The 22,251-nt window shown below is 32.3% G+C and overlaps 1 protein-coding gene and 1 long non-coding RNA gene across 19 annotated transcripts in view; one reads left to right on the top strand and one right to left on the bottom strand.

Annotated features, from left to right (window-relative positions):
* Positions 1-22,251, bottom strand: part of LOC105345092 (coiled-coil domain-containing protein 154) — a 29,100-nt gene that overhangs the window by 6,618 nt on the left and 231 nt on the right. For 4 of the 18 annotated variants that reach the window (XM_066066406.1, XM_066066421.1, XM_066066422.1 and 1 more), the window contains exons 1-20: positions 18,290-18,500; positions 15,664-15,687; positions 12,878-13,369; positions 12,428-12,620; positions 11,283-11,291; positions 10,088-10,170; positions 9,825-9,920; positions 9,478-9,703; positions 8,943-9,071; positions 8,070-8,194; positions 7,804-7,930; positions 7,357-7,497; positions 6,529-6,555; positions 5,332-5,349; positions 4,611-4,730; positions 4,243-4,319; positions 3,813-3,903; positions 3,133-3,162; positions 2,420-2,506; positions 89-240 (exon numbers count right to left, since the gene is read on the bottom strand). In XM_066066406.1, the coding sequence (XP_065922478.1) occupies positions 89-240; positions 2,420-2,506; positions 3,133-3,162; positions 3,813-3,903; positions 4,243-4,319; positions 4,611-4,730; positions 5,332-5,349; positions 6,529-6,555; positions 7,357-7,497; positions 7,804-7,930; positions 8,070-8,194; positions 8,943-9,071; positions 9,478-9,703; positions 9,825-9,920; positions 10,088-10,170; positions 11,283-11,291; positions 12,428-12,620; positions 12,878-13,369; positions 15,664-15,687; positions 18,290-18,441 (2,399 nt within the window). In that variant the 5' untranslated portion in view covers positions 18,442-18,500. Of the gene's footprint in view, positions 1-88; positions 241-716; positions 1,335-2,419; positions 2,507-3,132; positions 3,163-3,812; positions 3,904-4,242; positions 4,320-4,610; positions 4,731-5,331; positions 5,350-5,464; positions 5,486-6,528; positions 6,556-7,010; positions 7,026-7,356; positions 7,498-7,803; positions 7,931-8,069; positions 8,195-8,942; positions 9,072-9,477; positions 9,704-9,824; positions 9,921-10,087; positions 10,171-11,282; positions 11,292-12,427; positions 12,621-12,877; positions 13,370-14,372; positions 14,638-15,663; positions 15,688-18,289; positions 18,501-22,166; positions 22,209-22,251 lie in introns of those variants that run through there. The other 14 variants (XM_066066415.1, XM_066066408.1, XM_066066419.1 and 11 more) reach the window with 14 other exon arrangements.
* LOC136270066 (uncharacterized) lies at positions 15,105-17,339 on the top strand. Its single transcript, XR_010707710.1, has 3 exons — positions 15,105-15,190; positions 15,483-15,611; positions 17,253-17,339. It is a non-coding gene; the product is annotated as an uncharacterized lncRNA (long non-coding RNA).

The raw sequence follows: 22,251 nt of genomic DNA, 5'->3' as shown, positions 1-22,251 counted from the left end.
GAACAAAAAATTGATAATCAGATTCATCAGGTGTTCATTGTTTGAAAACAGAGCTTACTGGGTCTTATATCATGGTGGACAGACCTACCTGTAGGCATTTGCTACGTTCCACTTATTAACATCTTCCGCATTTCCTCGACCTTTCACGAAATTTTTTCCAATTGGTTTTTTCACTAAAGGTTCAAGTGCGGTTCTTAATATTGCAATTTCATCTTGTAATTTTTGAATTTCCTCCTGGCGCTAAACATTGGGAAACAAGTGAAGACAAGATTAGAAAACACCACCAAATTAATATGTAACAGAAAGGGAAAATCGTTAAAAATCGTGATGATGACACAGCTCCCCTGTTAGATTCTGCAAGTGAAAATTCGTTGTTAGTCATTAGAGAAGCATCATCCAATGAATGACTCTGTATTGTGAGGTACATGTTTATAATTTTGATTACATTCAAACTTTAAAAATTTACATTTTTTATCAGTTTTATTGTTTTGAAAATAGATATTTACAAGTCGTTCATTAGATGTAGAAGTAAATTTCTTAGGAAGAAATTTACTTCTTCCATAAAGCAGTTAGCATGCGCAGCACCAACAGTTTAGTAGGATCTAGCACTATTTAGGTTATATGTGGTGAGGATTCAAAGGCTAGAAAATAAGGTTAGCGAGCGTATTTGGGAAGCCTTCTCCTAATTAACCCATCACTACATGCTGTAAACATACCAATACGAATGTCTACACATCGGCCAAACTACTGATGGTTTGGTTTCCATCTCGATCTGTTTGGTTTCCATCTCGGGCGGTGTCGTTTCCACCTTTTGGGGTTTTGTTTCCATCTTGGCGATTTGTCTGGTCCCCATCCCTTGCAGTATTGGTACCGGTTTTGCCGGTAGATGGAGTTGGGCTCTTTTTATTACGGCCCGTGTTAGGTGTTACATTTCTAGAAGGTTGTGTGGGTGTGTTATTGCGTGACTGAGAAGGAGTGACATTTCTACTCTTAGAAGGTGTTACTGTCCGGCTATTGGCCGGGGATTTTGTCTTACCCCCTTTGCTAGGAGAGACAGGGGTCTTTCTACTTGTGTCTCCACTCTCGGGAATAGTTCCCATTTGAGTGTTGGTGTCTTTCCCATCGTTTCTAGATGTAGATGGATATTGGTCTGCACTTGAGTTAGGGTTTTTGCTAGAACTAGTGTGGGGTGTAGGGTCATCCCATGACCCCAAGCCTGTGTCAAGGCCGTTGTCATTACGATAATCTGGCTGACCACTATAGATGTTGCCCACGCCAACATTAGCTTTAATTTGGTTCACTTGAACCTGAAGGTTCTCTAATCCGGAAACTCTCTGTAAAGCACAACATACAAAAGCTGTGACATCGTTTCTATCTAAAGTGCTCAACAATAAAATAACATAAGTTTCGCTATCTTTGATAATTCTTTTATCACTGAGTACCACTGACGTTAATATCGACTTACATGTAATAAAATGATGTGGTTGTTTCTCATTTAAATAGGTAAAGTTTAACGAGTACGTCTACTTTTTCAGATTACTAGAGTAGTAATAGTATAGACATCGTGTCTCCAATCAAACGGTTATTTAATACCTAATCTTCATTAACCTGGATTCTTACTAAATTAACTAAAAGTTCTGGTGTTGAAATCAAATTTGATTTTGATTTTAAGTAACCTGGTTTTGTGCAATACACTGACTATGCACTATAAGCAGAATAATAATAATTCTTTTAGTTTGCTCTATCAATGTGTTGCTTGGTATACGTACTTATCAATATGTATAAAGTGCATCATTGTGTGCAAATATATCGAAAAATAAGCTTGTCAAATAAATATGCCTGAATAAATTGAAATACAGTGGTGGAAAGACAACAAATCAACAACATTGACTTAAAAAAACACCCCAATATTAACCACTTTCTCTTCAGAAAATAATCTAAAATTGTATTACAATTATAACAATGCGATAAATTATAACTGTTATAGTATTGTGGTATCTTTTAGAATTAGCAAGAAAAACATCTGCCAGTTTCAGTAGAATGGTCATAAAAATAAATTTAATAAATCTTTTTTCTGATCATACCATTTGGTGTATATGATTTAAATTTATTGTTGTAGTTTTAAAAATTTCTTTAAATTTCGAACCACAGAATATTCAAGATTTTAAAATCATAGTTAATTTTAGTCATTAATAATAACAAATCTACTGTTTAATATATCATAGATACTTTGAAATGATACAGAGGACACTATAAGCTACGCCATTACATGTATTAAGTCTTCAACTTTAAAATCATAGATTTCATTTTAATGAATCCTCTTAATATTATCTTCAAATAGATGATGTTTGATTGTAAATGTAAATTGTAAATGTTTGATTATAGTCACTGTGATAACATGACATAATGAAGACCCTACCAGTTTCTGTTCGGACTGAATCTTCATGCCCAGCACCGTCTTCACGGTCTGTATGGAGTCGGCCAGCTTACGGACGCTTCCTTGTACCTGGGTCAGATAAAATGTAAATTCATTAGCTCCCCATATGCCAAGCTTTGTTAAATCTCTTTGTAAGCAAATAGATTTTTAAGTTGTTACTAGAATTATTAGAAAAGATATGATATTTTAAGTTTACACATACATGCATGTAAATAATTTATCTACTTATATATAATAACTAAAGGAATGCATAAACATCTTTTGAAGTTAAGAATTATACTTATCATTTAAAAATGACTTTGTTTTTTGGGATTTTAAAACAAATTTCTTCACTTTAACAATCACAAAATCATAGAATACACACTTCACTAATACACACTCAACATCCAACAAATGAACACATAGTCTAAAAGCATTAACTGTACTCTAAAATTACTTTAAAAATATGAGGAAATTAAACAAATGACAAATTAAATTTTAACTTTATGAGAAAAATACAACATATGTATTAACATATAAAGATATTAACTTAATATCTATACAGAATATATACCAAACAAAAACTAATATCTACATCAAAAATGAATTGTTTCTCACTTCCATGATAAAAACTTCAATAGACAACCGAAGTAAATTGGTGCTTCATGAAAATCAATTATTTTTTGTTCTACTTAATTTCACAATGTAAGTCAAACCTGTGGATCACTGGAGACTTCTGCTGCAAGCTATTTTATCAAGCAATATCAAATAGTTTTTTTAAAGTTTTATTTTCTAATATAAAAATCTTATCAATGTATTCATGAAAATGTTTTGATTTAAGGAGGATGGGACACCTCCATATCATGAGATGAATTTTTTTTGAAATATGCATTAGAATTAAATAATCATAACTTTTGGCACCACATTGAAGTCTTACAGCATAGAGAAGTATGTTATAGCATCAGCTACTCATCTTATTAATGTGCAAGTCATGTCTTTGAAATGTACTTGGGCCTCAACATATTTTACCTTTTTATAAAGAATTTTTAAAATGCAAAACAAGGATATTTTTGATTTGATGTATTTTCAGCAACACTGACATATCAAAGCCTCCCATACTCCTTAATAAGAAAGGCATTATATTTTGTCGAAGAAAAAAAGAGGGAAATATTCAATTTCACTTAAATTAAAATCAGAATTAAACTAAACACTAGACAAATGAACAACACAATAACATGAACAACATTATTTCCTTATCATATAACATTAAAAAGTAAAGTACAACATTAACTTGGGTTATCAACAACATTTCACACTTCCATGTTGTCTCACAACAAGGAATTTGGTAGACAACGTTCTCCGTGTTAAAACTACAAGCCATGATTATTGTACTCACATTATCCAGGTCAGACTTGGTGGCAGGGAGAGGAGAGTGCCGCTCCTTCATCGTCTCTAGCTCCGCCTTCAAAAGCTCAATCTCCCTAGACCTGTCAATCAAAAGTAAATAAATCAAATATCAGAGAAAAATAAATGTTTATCCTAGTAGATCTGTATTTGACATCTTCATTTACACCATTAAAGGGCTCATAGAAGCTAAATCAATTCTTTAAAATCTTACAAAAGGCATGCATGGGTTTGGAATTCTAAGCTTAATTGTTTCATCTTGATCAGAAAAATCCTTCTATGCTGCGAGTCTTTCCTTATTCTGTTTGAAAATTCCACTTCCTTGGAAAACCAGTGGACATGAGAACATTTTACCCATTCACGAGTACAGTGGTCTGTACATGTTGTGTCTTTCCATGTATTGATACTATAAATATATATACCTAGCCTCGGACTCGGAGGTAAATCTGCTGTCCATGTCTGTTTTCATCAGAGTCTGCTTCTCTTGTAAGGCATACAGCTGTATCAAAGAATAAAACAATCAGAAACAATTATTTCAAGGAATGTCAATGTCCTTAACAATTGCTTTGCATGTATTTCTTCATTTTTTACAGCCAAAAAAAAATATATATAATCACTAAATATATTTATAAATAAATCTTTATGCATGTAATTCAACAATTTGAAATTTGAAGAAACCTTTCTGCAGGTCTTTCAACATATATTCTCATGCATGTACCTTTATTCTTATGCATGTACCTTACTATTACTTAACAATGCAATAGCAGTAATGGTACCAGATAGTACTGACCTCCTCTGGTAGCTTGGTGAGGTTTGTGGACAGTTCTTTGATCGTTTGCTGAGTGGTGTCCTGCCAGATAGAAATGGCGTCCACTTTCTCTCGGAGGTTCTGTGACAAAACAGCAGTTGCCTGCAAAACAGAAACCAAATTTGAAAGTACAAGTCACTAAGACCAAACGTTTATTACATACCTACAAGTTTCAATTGGTTGTATGCATACATTATGAGAAATATAACCAAATATCTAACATAATTATTCAAAATTAGCTTACTATGTCAACTCAAACCTTAGTTTTTAATCTTTATTTCTTATACACTTAATTATGTATCAGATTCAGTGATGGTCAACGTCCAATTTTGATTTCATATTGAAAACAAAAAATAATTACCATTAAAAATTATTTTTTCACAAAGTGCAATATTTTTTTACCAGCTGTGTGGAAATCAAAAAAATCTTGCTTAATGCACATATGCGTGTAATTCTAAAGTTAATCTAAAGCAGCAATTTACATGTTTCTTTTCACCATGAGGTGCAAAAAGCATTTTGTACATTTGATTTTTTGTGTGCAAATGTCATCATTCAAAATTCATACTTCTAACATATGCTGAACCTATCTAAAGTGTTAATGTCAAAAAATTGTTATTTTGGAATCGCTTTTGTTGGGACATCAAAACAAATACAACACTGATGTTGCTATTTCAAACAACGATGCTATCATATCCCAGCATACCTCGGCTTGTTCCTTTTCCTTGCAGCGTAAAAAATGGTAATATATAAATGTTAGTAAGAGGCATATACTGGTGACTGACTGTAACGTCTATAAAACTATACATGTATTTAAAGTCTATATTGCATTTCGATACCTCTGGAGAGCCCGTCCTACTCTGTTCACAAAATAAAGGTTTGCAGGTGTACATAAAATACACTCAACTTTTCAAATAATATATTGTTTATATGACTGTTGCTCTTTGCTGCTACAAATACTTATATAATTAAAAATATATTCATAATTTTTGCTACAATGAAGCCTTTCCTCAACATGACAACCTAAATATATATTTGTTATAACGTTGTTTGCTACAACATATACCAGGTAACTCAAATATTGCACACTGCTGAAAAAAGACACAGTTAGAACTTAAATATTATTGTTATACTTTCATGTTAAATACTGAAATCTGATTGGTTAAGACGCAGTTAATAATATTTACTATTACCCTCAGCGTTAGCAACGCACTTGGCAACGGGTAACATTAAAAAATGTTACATGCGCGAAAATTATGCGCGTACGGTTCACTGTAGAATTCACGTTATTCCTATATAAAAGCAGTAAAATTTTCTTAAAAATTTTAAAAAAGACATTCAGTATAACAAAATAAATAGTGCCTGTTTGGGAGGATAACAGTTGAAATTGACACCCCTCGAAAACCATTGTCAACCTCCGCTTCGCGTCGGTTGACAATGGTTTTCTCGGGGTGTCAATTTCAACTGTTACCCTCCCAAACAGGCACTATTTATATAATATTAAATACTTTTTTAATGTGTACATTTCAAAACCAATCTATAAAATTTAATACTACAGTTCTACATGTATATATAAAGAGTTCAAGTCAAAAAGAAGAGAAGTTTCTTAATTTGATATAAACTACCAGCAATAGAGAAAACTGCAATCAAGCAACTCAGTCTTATATATTTTTTCATTTCTATCCTCTAAAAGTAATGCATTTTTTCCTATTAAAGCATGAAGAAGGAATATGATCTCAAGAGTAATGAAAACAAATAATGCACAAATGAATTAAATGAATGTATCATATTTTCACCCTTTCAAATTCAATATGAAACAAAAATTAAAGTTAAAAAACCAAAGGCTATATTTTCAAGGATAGAATAGCTCAACTGAACTCCTACATTTTTCACCCCTTTTTACCTCTTTGTTTTCGAATTTTTTAACCATCTGTTGAAATTTGATTGAAGACATGACATTTTTTAAAGTAAATTAACATATAAAGTATATGTATGACTGCAAGATCTAAATTGAATCCTAAACTAATAAACAAACATCCATCTTCAACAGTAAAAGCATCAAGCATGGACCAAGATACAATTATATACCTTTAATCGAGATATAAAAAATCTTTACACTCATCAAAAAGTTTCTATGAAAATTCTAACCAGCCATAAGGATTTAAAAAAGAAACTACGGTAACCTTTTCTGGAGGATTCAAAATTACAAAACTATATAATTTTCTACGAAATTTGGATAAAAATTTGAAAAGTTTCAACTACATACAACATATGATTGGTGATAACGATAATTCTATCTTAAAAATGGAAAAAGCGTTTGGTGAATATTAGTAAATTTGATGAGTTAGGACACATTGAACAACAATGGCAAGAGATTAAAGTTACCGGATTATCTTTTTGCTGTTCACATAACCAAACAAAGGAGATAAGTATGTAGAGTTAGTATTTTTATTTTTCTGTCATGTGATAATCAAAGATGGATGGCAATGCATGGTAATTGAGGGCATAAAATAATTAGAGAAATAGAGAGAAAATAGAGGTCTTTCTCTGAAAAAAATTTCAATTACCGTAAAATCTTAATTTCTCAAAAATAGATTGACCAAATATTCATATGGAATATAAAGACTTATTAAATGAATATGAATAGTATAATATTAAAATCAATCAATTTACACATATATGATACTGTGTATACTTTATGTACTGTGCATGTACTATACTGAATACATACAGTGGCTACTCTGGCCTCCAGTTTATCCTCGAATTCATTCATGCGTGTCTTCATGTATCCCATTCTAGCATCAAGATCTGTCATGGCTCGAGTACTGGCCTCCTTTTGTTCACTCATCATTCCACGGATTTCTCTCTTCATCTGAAACAATGAAACAATGAAATTACAGAGGGTTACAGTAAAACAAGCTTATAATGATATTCTTAAGTATTCTTTGCTCCCATGGACTTATTAGTCATATCCATAAATTGGCTTAACAACGCAGCTAGTCTACAGTCACCTTTGCTTAAGGAAAGTTAGGGGGAAACAAATACATATTGAGTATAAACCAAGGTCCAACTATTGAACAATGTATTTCTAGTCCAGAGCTCTTTTACTGTGTTATTTAGGTCAATATTCTCGGTCTGTAAAGACTCAACCATCACAAACATTTGAATTATGATGTACCTTTTCATTTTGACTGTTCATGACTTGAGTTATTCCCCCTATTGACTGCTGCAGGGAGGAGGTGGCTATCTGTAATTTCTCGTTGACACTGGCCAATTTCTCAATTGTGCTTGCTTCATGCATTTTCCTACAATGACAAAATTCATACATTTCATATATGCGAATTCAAGCTTTCACTTTAAAAAAACGCACAAAATCATGTATGTACAGTTTATCCCTTGATTTTCCCACACATTTTGAGCAAGTAATGACAAGTCTGTTCCTACCGTTGACTGATTTCAGCACCCATCACTTTCTCAAACTGTTTTTTATTCTCTGCTGATTGTTTCTCCACTATGGAAATGGACTCGTCTAATTTTGCTACAGTCTCCTTTGTTTTGACTTTTTCATTCTGTAAACATATTGTTACACATACATTTATTATTATATCATTATGGAGCAAAGGACTATGTGCGGTTTTATGCATTTTTTGCCCCCAAAATCAAAGTTTTAAAAAGAGCTTTGAAAATAAGGTAAAAGATAGCTAAAATCATATTGGAAATAAAGGTGTAAAAGGTTATCACCATAGTGACGTCATAATGTAGAAATGACGTCATGAAGATGGCATTATTTTGATAAATTGATGTTTTGTAGCAAAATATGGGTGTTTTCCGATGGTTTTTCGACTGGGAAACATCGAGCGCAGGCTTGCTCAACTACCATTTTTTAGTATAATGTGTATATCTATCTGAAGAAAAACATATGTTAAAATCGCACTTGAGCAGACCTGCGCTCTATACTTCCGAATGCAAAATATAGAGCAAAAATGAGAATATTTTCATTTGTTTGCAAATTAGCTGAAATTAGGTCATTTAGGTGACGTCATAGATAAGCAGCGAATGAGCAATTATGACTAAAATCAAGATTAAAGTTATAGGCATCCTCTATACAATGAATTGTGAAGATTTTATTTTTATACGATACTATTTAAAAATTGGTTGAAATCGGGGGCAGATATTTGAGTATACCGCACATAGTCCTTTTAACTCTATACGATTAAAATGCAATCTTCTTTGCAAAGATTTTTATTTCCAAATCTACAAAAGAATATCCACACCTTAGCTTTAAAATAATAATCTCTTTTCTGCAATTTGTGTTACCTTGAGTTGCTCTTTGATGTCAAGGTTAAGTTCCTCTGTGGCATGTTTGAGGGTGAGGAATTTCCTATCGATGTCTTCTCGCATAGCCCTCTCTGCGTCACGGCGGTTTTGTTGCTCTTGCTGAATTAACTGTTCAAGGAAAGCAATTCAGAAAATTATATGAATTATCTCACTAAAAATGCACATTTTCTAATCCATGCATCTCTATAACAAATTTTATCTCTAAACTTTTTGTCATTGAAAAGAGATCAATCTTTTACTCTTTAATTTAATACTGCATTAAAGGGCCTCAGTGTTTCAGGTCTCAACTTTATCTTTATTCTTGTCATGGTAATGGCAAAAAAGTCAGAACCGTGCGACTGATTTCATACTAATTTAAAGTTTCTATATAGATGAAGCTTGATTGCAGGCATCAATGCCCCGGCTAACATACAAAAATTCAGAGCTGGTTCGAATCTGAATGATCAGAAAAGTAGAAAAACGCCCATTTAATTTTAAGGATTTGTAAGGAAAAAAACCTACTTTTGAAACTTACCCTTTCCAGCTGCAGGTATCGTTCCTGCATCTCCTCCCTCATTTTGATTTCCTTAGAGAGGAGCCTTTTGTTGACATCCTCCACAGTGTCAGCAACTTTGGATGTCAGATTGAGCTTGTCCGCTTGATTGGCGTGGTCCTTCTCCCGCAGTATGATGTCCATCGTGTGCATTCCCTCATCCCTGCGCCTGTTGGCTTCACTTAATGCTTGTTGTAATTCATAAATTCTGAGACAAACAAAACATCAATATTTTGGTCAGAGTAAGTTCAGAAGTTCATTGTACATGTACTATTCCAAATAAATTGAAACAGCTTTCATTAAAGAATAAAATCTGTGATTTGACCTACTTTTTGGACATTTGCTGCTCTAATGTTCTCCTCTCATTGAGCTCAGACTCCTGTTTAGCCCGTACATCCACCAAGACATCACGAAGTTCTGATAATCTGTGAAAGGAACACCAACGATGATTATATAATTGTAACAGACATGTATCTCTTAATGCACATATAGTTCATTTGAATAAAAATTTGTCATTAGTATTTTCACTCATTTTCTTTTCTTTTTTTTACCTGATTCTGTTTTTATCTATTTTCACCTGAGCTACATTTACCTGGTTTCCACCTGGCCTCTGAGTTGTGTAGTTTGTTGCTCTGTCTGGGACTGAATTGTTGATGTCTTCCGCAGTGTATCCAACTAAAACCAAGTATACATTACAGTTACTAGCTGATATCAAATGTTCTTTGTTAATTATAAAAACAAACCTTTATGCGTGATAGTTTAAAAAAAAATTATCAAAATTGGAAACTAAGTTTTATAATCTGAAATTCTGATAACTTTTTGAGCAATTCAAATCGAACATATTTTAAACATGTACAACTAAAAGGAGCTTTTCTATCATACTTTCCAAAATTAAACCTAATAAGGAATAAAAGTGATTGAAAATTCAAAGCTAAAGCACAACTGATATCGTAATGTTATTATGGAAATGATTCTATGTAACCTAAAAGTCAAAACAATACATGAAAGTGACCAAAATACACCACATGACTCCAGAAAGCTTGTGTCACGATACAGTAAGGAGATATACAATGAAAGCTGTGGAAAATCACTGTATTTCTAGTTTACTAGTAAATAATGGATATATAAATATATACAAGGATAAATAGATCGAGAAAAAAACCCCCTGATTCTTTCTTACATTAAAATCCCCTGAATTCTTCAAAAGGCATTAAGTGCTTGCAAATTCTTATACAAAGTATCTCTATATTTTATAATGATATCAATTAAAAGAATCAGTAATACCATACAGCATTGAACTCACTCTCTGTTAAAAATAAAATATAATTCAATGTCAAAAAAGCTGTCTTTAAAATAGAATTCAGCAGAGACTAAAAATTAAGATTTAAATCGATACAGGAAAATTTACTTTCCTCGAAAAAAAAAAAAAAATAATAACATTAATGTTCTAAAAATGTCTGCATGATGATATAATATCTACACTAGACTACAAACTTTATCTATAATTTGCAAATTCAAGATCAAGTCAAGCACTAAATTCCAATATAACCGCAGAGTAAACCTTTAAATCAAATGAATATCTTCAGGGATGCATTGAACCAAGCAGATAAGTTGCAAAGTTCGATCTCTTCAATATGGCTCAACGCATAATTTAAAGGTTTTTTAAAAAAAATGTCGTCTAGGCTAAAGATGTAATTTATCATAAAAACAATATGCTCCAAAACAATGAAGCACAAAGGGGACATAAATCTTTGTTGTTGGACTTGTTACACTACAGAATTCTTTACCTCCTCAGCCTGATTGCAGTTAATATTACCAGATACAGAAACATTATATAAACATTAAGGAAATAAAAAACAACAACATTATTCAATCTCTCAAAATCTGATCACATGTAGACATAACAACAAATCTCTATTTTGTTGGCAATAAGAAATGATTTGTGCATCTACCCTGAAGTATGGTACTGTTATTGTAAATTGATAATACATGCTCACTGTAATTAAGAACTGATTAATGTAATGCATACACATGTATGTAGATATAAGGTTATCTCATGTACAATTATCTTATTTTCACTGTTTCCACAGTCACTTTTACATCACAAATAATATGGGTAATTCTAATATGTCTGGAATTAATTGTTTGCGATAAGAAAATTTCTAAATTGCCAAAAATGACTGGTGCGAATGAAAAAGGTTACAATTTTTCGCATATTTTTTGAGTCAAGAAAGAAAATGGATAGTAGCTGGTATCATATATTGTGGCTTTGACGTCATTATTTTTTATCACTGAATTTCATGGATTTACTTGATGCACAAATTCAAATGACTTTAAAATTTAAGTAAGAAACATGACTGTTACAAACGGTACGGGAAAGACATTGGACATTGATTCACAAAGTTGAAATATATTTCATAGTAAGATCGTACATATTTATATAGATGGTATTTTTATAGACACCATTCCCTATAATTCTGAACTTTTATTACTTTTATGTAACATTATCCTTAAAACAATTTAATTGCTCAATAAATGAGAATCATAAGTTTCGACGTGATTTTACAACACTGAATGTGCATTCAAAGTGCCTGCATGTAGTGATAACAGTGCTCTGATGTGTTGAATTTACAATTGTGGATGTAAATATAGGATAAACATGACGAGTTCTTATTTACATCACACTGTGGTATTTCTGTACATGTTACAACAGCAATTTCACTTCTATTAATATATAATATAGTTAGAAGAAAATTTCTGATAGATTAAAAGGCAAGTGGAGATATTTACAGTTATTATTAGAGACATTGGTTAAGAACTAACAATAAATCTCAGTACGTTATCATTGTTACAACACAAACATTTTAGTTATACATTATATATATATATACATTATGCAATCAGCATCCTTCGGAACTCCTTTTGATCTTACCTGATTTCTGTTGTCATCCTCTAGTTTTTTGGATCTGTTCCTCATGTCTGATGACACTGTTCCTATTTCAGCAGACTGTTGGTCTACCTTCATCTTCAGGGTTCTGATGTCATCAGCCATAGAGAAACAGATGCGCTCCAGTTGATTTTTAGCTCCTTGTAATTCCTCCATCTCTGCCCTCATTTCTACCAATCTAAAAATTTACTTATAATATTAATTGCCTCTAGAGATTTAAATGAATTGTACTCATGAAGTATATGTTTATCTTGCCACCTTTGCTAGCCAAAGGTTTACAATTCATTCCATTACTAGGCTGCAGAGAAGAGGAGCTGTCATCGTAACCCCTTGGCTAGTGAAGATAGTATCTTAAATTACTATAATGGTTTGAAACATTCTTAATAGGACAAGAAACAGAGTATATTCAATCAACTGATTGACTGATTTCCTTACTTTTGTGATTGGATATCTTTCTTGGCTATCAGTTCATTCTGACTGCTTTTGACAGCTTGCTCCACCCCTTTTGTGTGATTGACAAGTGAGCTCAATGCAGACTTCTCCTCAGACAACTTGTCTTCTGCTTCTTTGATTCGAGCACTTAACTGTGTGATAAGTTCGTTGTTTATTTTCATGGCGGATTCAAGGTTGTGTCGCGAGCCCTTCTCCTCCCGTAACACTTCGTCATTTCTGCGATTCGCAGTCTTAATATCACCCTGTAATCGTAGCACTTCCTCCAAGAGGGCTCGGTTTGATTTTTCTGCGACATTTAATCTGACCTCCAGTTGTCGAATTCGCTCATCAGCATCTAGGTCAAGGTTTGGATTATATCCAGCTGGACTCTGTTTCCGTCCATTTACTGGAACCAGACTTCTATCTGGAGGTCGCGGCGAGTTGATGTCAGGAAGATAGGCATATTTGGACGGAAACTGTGTGGCAACAGGCGGCCTAAAAAAAGCACTCCATTTATCACATTGTGTATAATGCTTTGAATTCAATGAAAATTATGATGTTAATTAATACATGTATTCATGATAAAAAAAACTTCAACTTGCAAATCAAACCAAGTAGCAATGAGCATAAACATTTATAACTAATTGTCAGCTGATGATAATTAAAGGGAGATAAAATAACTCCGTTGAATGGAAAACTCAATTTTAAATATTTTCTTCATTTGTTGTTTTAGTCTTATATAAATTTTCATTTTTTTTTCACAAATGTCTTGAAACCATTTTTAATACAGTTGCAAATGATTAAATCATAAATCTACTTTTATAGTTATTTAAATAGAAAGTAAATTAGCATTAACTGTGTTAAATATAAATTACTGTGGGCAGCTTAAAATTACTGTTCATTGACTTGATTAAAAAGAGTTTCTAATAGTTTAATGTAAAAACTCTGGATAGAACATATAACAAGGTTAGTTAAGTACATGCAGTCTAATTTCAAAAGTTAATGATCACACAGAATTATTAGTCAGTTCCGTGTAAATTTACTAATTAATATATGTGTTCATCATTTAAATAATACATGTATATCATAAAACTTGCATTTGAATTATAGATACCATGCAGTTCTATTATAAATCTAGCTTTCAAAACAAAAATCAATAAGTCATAATTTATGAAGCACAAAAAGTTTGAAAATTGGCAATAGCATGTATCAGTTGTGTAATAATTATACTGATAAAACAGACTCAATTTTTGTAAAAAATTTATAATTCATAACCATGAAACAGAATATCAGAAAAAAAAATCAATATTCAGAGCAATACCTTGAAAAAAATTCCAACACAGAAATTGCAAATAAATGAATACTATAGTGACTGACTACCAGTTCATACTTTGAAAGTACTGTTTGATCTATAAAGAAGATAACCATACAAAATAACAGTTTTGTGTTTGTTCGACAGCTAGAAGCTGCGATTACTGAGCCAGAAATGATATCAGACCTGTAGGGGGGTGGGGGGCTTGCGTACTCCTTCCTGGCGGTGGGTTCTCCATCGCTCTGGTATTCCTCCGAATACTGACTTATGCTAGGCCTACGCTTCATCGCCTTGCCACCCGACGCACTAATTAAACTAATTACTACGTTGCAGCAACTACGACATCAGTTTAATCTAACAGTCTCAGTGGTTTTACACTGCTGTCACATATTTCAGACTAATTCTTCCAAAAGTCACCATCAAATTAAGTGGATCGAGTTAACTATGGTCTCAGATTCGCTATGGTGACAAAACGCAAGCCAGTTAGGAAGGGACTTATTAATTATTTACACGTATTGATATTTTAAAGTTTCAATGCATTATTCTGTTTTCTTAGCAAATTCAAAGCCAAAAGCTTAATTGATGAACTAACTCTGTAGAGCAATAATCAATTTTTTTCCAAGTTCCTTTTTGTTCTTCAACCACACAGCATTATTCAAAATTCAAAAGACTCCATCGACTAAACATAAGAAACAAATAATGAACCCTCCAGCATAATATAATGGTTAAATATTGAATTCTATTATAAGAATATTACCAAGCAGTATGAGTGAGCATACAGTCTAGCTACCTAATGATACAAAAGAAAATGGACCATAGCCATAATTGAAAAGTCAAGAATTGTAACATGGGGTTTGAAATACCACATGGGAAAATAGCATATGTTTATAATAAAAGATTGAACTTTACTTATTAAGACTACTGTGAACACTTTATTACACATCTTAATATGCAGGATTGGATCTTTTTAAGAATTTGAAGAGACTCATTAATTTAATCCAGAGGTATGCTGTAGTTGATAGTTGACACATGGTTAATTTTAATCTAATGATATGTATGGGGTATATTGAACAGTTATTCTTTAAAAAATTCAAATTTCGAAATTGAAGAGGAGGCATTTCCTGTTAACACTAGATCAATTATCTTAAATTCAAAGATGTATCAGTAAATTACAGGAAATTAATAAAAATTATGTTTATATTTAGTCTATATGTATAAATAAAATAATCAAAATAAACATAATAAATATACTTAATTTGTTTGTTATGAAGTGATTCATTGATCAATGTGTTTTAGTTGTGTTGGACAGTGCCATCAAAATCCAGACCAACAACAGGTTGCATAATGTCTGAAACAGCTGTGAGGAGATGTACGTGTTACCTGGATTTTCTTTGTCATCCACTCAGAGAGGAGAAATCATGAAAGGTAACAAAGTAAGACAGAGAATTCTTATATGACCTTGAACTTTGACCCTTACCTGCTGGAGGTGATAGTCTGTTGTCTGGGTAAAAAATAAACAGAGTTATCCATCACATTTAAAAGCTATGTCTTTAATGTTCTGGGTATTCTGCAAGTTGAAGTTGGGAAAATAAAAAATAAAACCTAAGTTAAATATTACTCTAAAAAAATCCAAGAAGAAGTGGTAACAGATTTTATCACACCTTAGATTTGGGTTTGGTTCAAAGTCGAATAAAGGAGGCATTGTCGATGGCTTCAAAATTGCAAGTTTAATGCTCCAAGGGTCAAAGACATACGCAGTGTAACATATATAAGGAACCTTTACTGACATTAGCTTAGGGGTATTGCTCCTAGAGAAGTGAAAATCAAATACCATTAGTTACCAGTTTTATCAGACATTATTGTTCTTGTTGCATGCATGATCACAAGGAGACATTATAAACTTCTATCAGTTCTCTGAAAACCTTGCGTTAAAGCTCAAATGTTAAACTACAATGCACATAACCTGCGGTGAAAACACCAAGTTGCCACAATCAAAGTTTGAAATCAAATATAGGAAACCCATATAAGTTTCAGCCATGCAGGAACTTAAAGAATATAAAACAGAGACAAATTGATCCATTTTATTATATACCAGGACTGTGTTCGGGAAAACTTGGGTCTCCAATTTATTGATGAAAGGATTAATCTTTTGTATCTAACTCCTCAAACCTTTCATAAAATGTTTCTATAACCTAGCAAAATTTTCACAAGTTGATCTGTAGACTTTAATCAATATATATAGAGCTGCCTTTCGGGTATTAAGGATCTTCAATTAAGATATAGAACCATAATCCATAGGGAAGGGCAGCTGTTAAAGTCAATCAACTTACAGGTATTAAAATAAGGTTATTTTGGTAAATGACGTTTGAAACATATAGTAAAGGTAGTAATTGGTGTACATGTATATTCCTAATAATTTCATATAGAATGGTTGATATATAGATATTGACATGATTTGAACCATTTCATATCAACATTATAGATTAGGGTTCCAATGAAAACTTAATCAATTTGAACTTTGTGTATTAAATTTTAAAAATGTGCAAGGGAATAATTAATGGTGCAATACAATCGAGGGGAAAGAGTTCTCTGAATCTTGCATGCATAGCATAGCTAATATGCCCAACAAAGCACAATTTGCTCCCCAGTGTCTCTTATATATTATATAGCCCTGAATAAATTGACATATTGGACATTTAAAGCAGGAATCTGTCTCATCATCAATTCAGAGGACCTCCTTTGACATCTTTCACTGATGTTGCAATCTCTCTTATGCTATAGACTTCAATCATAAAACTGATAACAAACTCCATGTTCTGTTGGTTTTGATAGAATACATCTAGGACTTTTATTTGGGCTAGGGGAAACTTTGAAATATTCATGAATTGATTGGAATTATAAATATACCTGGCTGTCAAAGGTAGAATATCATAGTGAAAACATTTGTTTAGTTTTCATGAATTAACAAAATAACTATTAAATATCCACAGAGTTCCCCAATTTTCTGGTAATCATGTGACTTTTACTTTTCTACAAAGGATCTGAAAAATATATTCCCAATTTCAGCATAAAAATTCTCCGAGTTCAATCCAAAATGGTTCTCAACTGCAGTTGTTGGTTGCAGATTGACTTCTTACAGAATCAGGTTGTTCTACTACAATCATTTTTGCAGAGGTAACCATTAGTTTTCAATGAAGACATATTGATACAACCTCCAATAGCAACAAATACAATGCCTGTTCACAATGAAACATAGACGGCCTACATGGAATTTGTTTCACTGATTCAAAGACCAATTTTATACAATGCATACCCAGTAATAACAGACCATTGCATTGATTTCCCAGAGGAGACCACCATCATGGTATATGTTTTATATTTGCAGCACACTATTTTACCTTCCTGCATTTTTAAAAATAACTTCTCTTATTTAAAATTTTCAGTTTAATTGTGATCCCTTTCAAATACAAAACTAGCATTTCAACTAGCCAAGGATTTTGAACATAGTGTATTGAAACCCCTAGCTTGGATAGAGGAGATGCTTAAAAGTTAACCCTTGCCTTCAAATGGTTTTAACAGCCCAACAAAGAGTAAAAAACCTAAAAATGTTTTATCTAGGACCAAAACTTTTTAAAAAATAGAGATATGCAATACGAAAAAAAAAGTTCCATCTGCAATGGTGAACTCACTCCTAACTTAAGTTACTCGCCATCTACTGAAATTTAGACAGCAATCACATGATGCATACCAACCAATGACAGAGCACCATTCTAGTCTGTAGCAAGACAAGAACCCTTCCAGCTCTCTTACCATGCCTACTTCTCCATCTATGATGGTTACCCATTCCTTCCTATAATTACTTTCTATGATGATTACCCCTTCTTTCCAACTATTCCCTTTCTATCTGTGATGGTTACCCCTTCTCTCCCACAATTCCCTTTCTATCTGTGACAAGTAACCCTAGTTACTCTCCTGAACAATAACCTTTCCATCTGTGATGGTTACCCTTTTTTCTCCTACAACAACATGTTTTTCTGTGACCTTTGTCTCTCCTACAACAACATGTTTTTCTGTGACCTTTGTCTCTCCTACATTACAATTACCTGTCTGTCTGTGACCCCCTCCCCCGCCGGTAGTCCTCAGGGGTGGTCTCTCTTGCCAGGCGAGCAGAAACGGGCACTGTCGGCTCTGTCTTTGGTTTAACATATTGGGCGGGGTTATGATACAGCTTTTTCCAGAGCACACTGTTTTGCATTCTTTTTTAATATGCTGTCATCCCTTTTGCATATAAAGTTCTCACTAGGTAAAATTCACCTTGGTAAAAATATAGACATCCATAATGATTTCATAGATAAAGACCTTAGGTCTTATCATGAATATTTCACTCTAAAACTGAATCAATAATATCCCCGTAATTTCAAATTCTGGAGACGACACATTAAGTAAGTTGTGGATTGTTGGTTTTTTTTCCCCTTCTCTGATGTTAATAATGATAAAGTTTTGAAATTCCTTTTTATTTGGTGGTGTGTTCAGAACAGAGCATAGCACAAATGTCACCAACTAAGTGCTTGGTTTAAACAAATGCTTAAAAAGATCAACAATCTCTTTGAAACCAGTGGAAGAGGTTAATCCAAAATTTTAAATATCAAAACTGTGCCAGCTGAACTTCAAGAAACAAATAAATAAAACCTCAGATCTAATGGCTAGTTTTTTTGGCAAGTATTCCTTCACATTTGAAAGTTTGGTGGTTGAAAATCATCTCAAAATTACAGCTTCCATGATATTTTTTTCTCTGTCTTTTCCATTTAGAGACCACATCTATAATGAAGATTTCAGGTGATATGAAATCCAATCATTGGACCATTCATACCTCTTCCTAGATATCTGTCAACTCCTCCCCCTCTAATTATTCCAATACCAATATCAAGCTCCCAGACTCCTCCACACCTAATGAGGAAAGCACTTAACTCTGATTGGAAAAGGATCAAAGAGTTCGATGACAAAACAAGGAAGACAGAAATTTGCAAATTTAAATCCCAAACAATCCAGTCAATATAGTGAGAGAGCCCTGTTTCAGGAAATCTCAGAGAGAAAACATCCACATAAGCCGTTACCACAAACGGATTGATTTTTACAATATTGTGCATCCCAGCTTAAGTGTAAGTTGAAAATCAATTACTGTCACAGACAACATTATGCAAAACTCCATCCTGTGTAAAAATGTCACACGAGAAATTGCACCAAGTTTGTTGACTGTTGTTCTTAGAAACGGAAATGAAGAAAAATCTATAAAAGTAGTTTGAATGAAATACGGTGGAAATCATTATGCTGCTATAGGTAGGCAGAAAACAAGAGACAATAGAAAATAGATTAGAGCCCTTGAGGATTGTTGTTTTTTTACACTGGTCAGTGAGGACATAGCTATTATTTACTTCGATCTTTGCATCTACTGAATAAAGTATTGAATATTTTCTCCTCCTACCGTTATTTTAACTTTTAATGACCTTAAAGATTGATACAAGAGTTTTTATATAGATATTTGTTTTGTTTATTTATCATTAAACTTTACAATTTAAATATACATAGATATATCCAAAACCATAATCCCCAATTTTCTTGTGGGGAGGTTCTGGGCGTGGAAAGGGGGGGGGGGGTGTTATAGGGGTAAAAATGTTTCAATACGGTTAATAAACTCAAAGAGTTACTAGTACATTTTTGCAGCTAAAAACCATCATTCTTATACATGCATTAGGCACATGGTTCACAAAATAAGATATTTACATTTGCAAATATGTTTCCTTATATGAATTAACCTATAGAAAAGTGAAAACTTTCAATTCTATATGAACTTTTTCATGACGTCACAATGATCATAGCACACGCTTATCGCTTAGATTATTGTAAACTTAAAATCTTGGTAATTTTAACAGTTATGGACAATTTGTCTTTTTCAAACATTAAAGGTTCTTTGGGATATGAAGTTGGTTGGTATATGATCAAATCTACCGAGAAGCCCTTTGGGCTTTACAGGATTTGATCACGTGACCAATCAACTTCATATTCTGGTGAACTGTTTAGATTGCTGTTTATTTCTTAATTAAATTATTTACATAGATACTGCATGTAAATTGATGTAGGTTATTTAATTGTTGATTTTAAAATTCTAAAAAGTCAATTGATTTTTACTGTTTGTTCTATAGTTGGAGACTCTTGATATATCTCTTTGATATGTATCATCAAATTGAGTTCACTTCAACAGTTTTATTAAAACTATAAATCCCATGAAAATTAAATGCCTTGAATGTAAAGATACTGTAAGTCGTTTTAATTCCAGGGTTTTAAAATTTCACGATTTCTATTAAAGTACCTATTGCGATGGTTTTAATTTCACGCTGCTAAAAAATCAATTGATCAGAATATAAGCATTGAAATGTTTTTGAAATCTAATGATAGTATTCACTATGGGTTTAATTTCACGGGAAAATGTTAAGTCGCAAACATAGTGAAATTAAAACCATCATGATTATTTGCCAATCTACAGTAACTAAATAGAACTTAATTACTACAGTCAAACATCCCTGTCACACTTTATCTTGTAATCCCTTAATGTTTATATGAAAACTTCACTTAAAATGCTCCAAAAAACCTAGAACAGCAGTACTGTAAATGTGTATCATTAATGGACCAATAAGGTTGCAGGTGAAATATATGTTAACTTTTAAAATTTTCCTCAAGTGCATGCATGTGCAAGTCAGTTTGCTAGTGCATTTAAAAAACTGCATAGTAAATTATGACTATACTCTTTGGCAAATTGTTTATTACAATTTTGTAAGTATATACAATATTGTCCATTATATTTATTTGCTTAAATTTCATGAATGATTAATAATTTGATACATGCAAGCAGAAGCAGTATTTTTGCCTAAAAGTTTCCTAAAACATGTACGAAAAGTTTCTGAAATCTAAAATTCACTGGAAATTTTAGATTGTTTATTTTCTAATTGCTTACATAACACTTTTAAGTTTGCTGTGTTTGAAACTTAGACTATTATATATGAAGTCATTTTAAGCAATACATTCACGTTTTACATTGAATCAATACTTGCATGCAAGAGCTAGCACATCAAATTGTGTCTGAACATTCAAGTAACATCTTATCATCTGGGGTCTACTGTATATTAATATTTCATATCTAACTGTTTATTCAGGTATTTTATTTCAGCCAATGATGATGACTTTCAAAGCTTGAATAAAAAAATGTAAAGTATTTTGATAAATCAAACTTTAAAGTTTTTAGCCAAATAAAAAATCATATGTTTTGAAGCTTTAAATTGAGCAATTACATTGAATCTTAAAATTGACAAGATCTGTTTTATATATCTATATTGAATTTGCAGAGTTTACATTTAAAACATCTAGTAATTTAATAAAGCAAGTAAACCTTAAACACCAAGGCAAATATTGATATCTTAAATGCGAACACAGTTTTTAATAACCTGAGATAACGAAAGAAGAATTTAAAAGTTTTCTGACAGTTTGATTTAAAGAAATGTTGTAAAAGTGTCAAAAAAAGAAGAAAAATCTCTAATCTAATAACAACAACAAATGTGAAAATCTCAAGCACTCACACATAATTTTTGTTCTCTTCATGAATGTTACTCAAGCACACATACATTATATAAACTTGTGAACATAACATTTACGAGTGTCAATAAGTTTTATAATCACGCAATTGTTAGTGAACATACTGTGCCACTACATCTTAAAATAATCATTTTTTTTAAATCCACATAAACATTTATTTTCACTTTACGTAGAACAGCAACTACGATTTTAATAGATTCTGAGGTGACGATTGACAAATAGCATATTAAACGTACTTATTCGATTAGTGCTAAGCATATACAATCATATTACTTGTTATAAGTCTTTGTAATCTAACTATATAAACCTAAACGTCACAATTAAGCACATATTTACTGTATATCTCTCCACAAGTACGGATAGAAACTTCCATATGCACTGTAAACAACACGCAAAAATATACTTCATTTCATCCCCATTT

The sequence above is a fragment of the Magallana gigas genome, chromosome 7, assembly GCF_963853765.1.
Source record: "Magallana gigas chromosome 7, xbMagGiga1.1, whole genome shotgun sequence".
In the NCBI taxonomy this organism is placed as follows: Eukaryota; Metazoa; Mollusca; class Bivalvia; order Ostreida; family Ostreidae; genus Magallana; species Magallana gigas.
The sequence above is the reverse complement of the archived record's forward strand: the minus strand, read 5'-3'. Positions and strand labels throughout refer to the sequence as shown.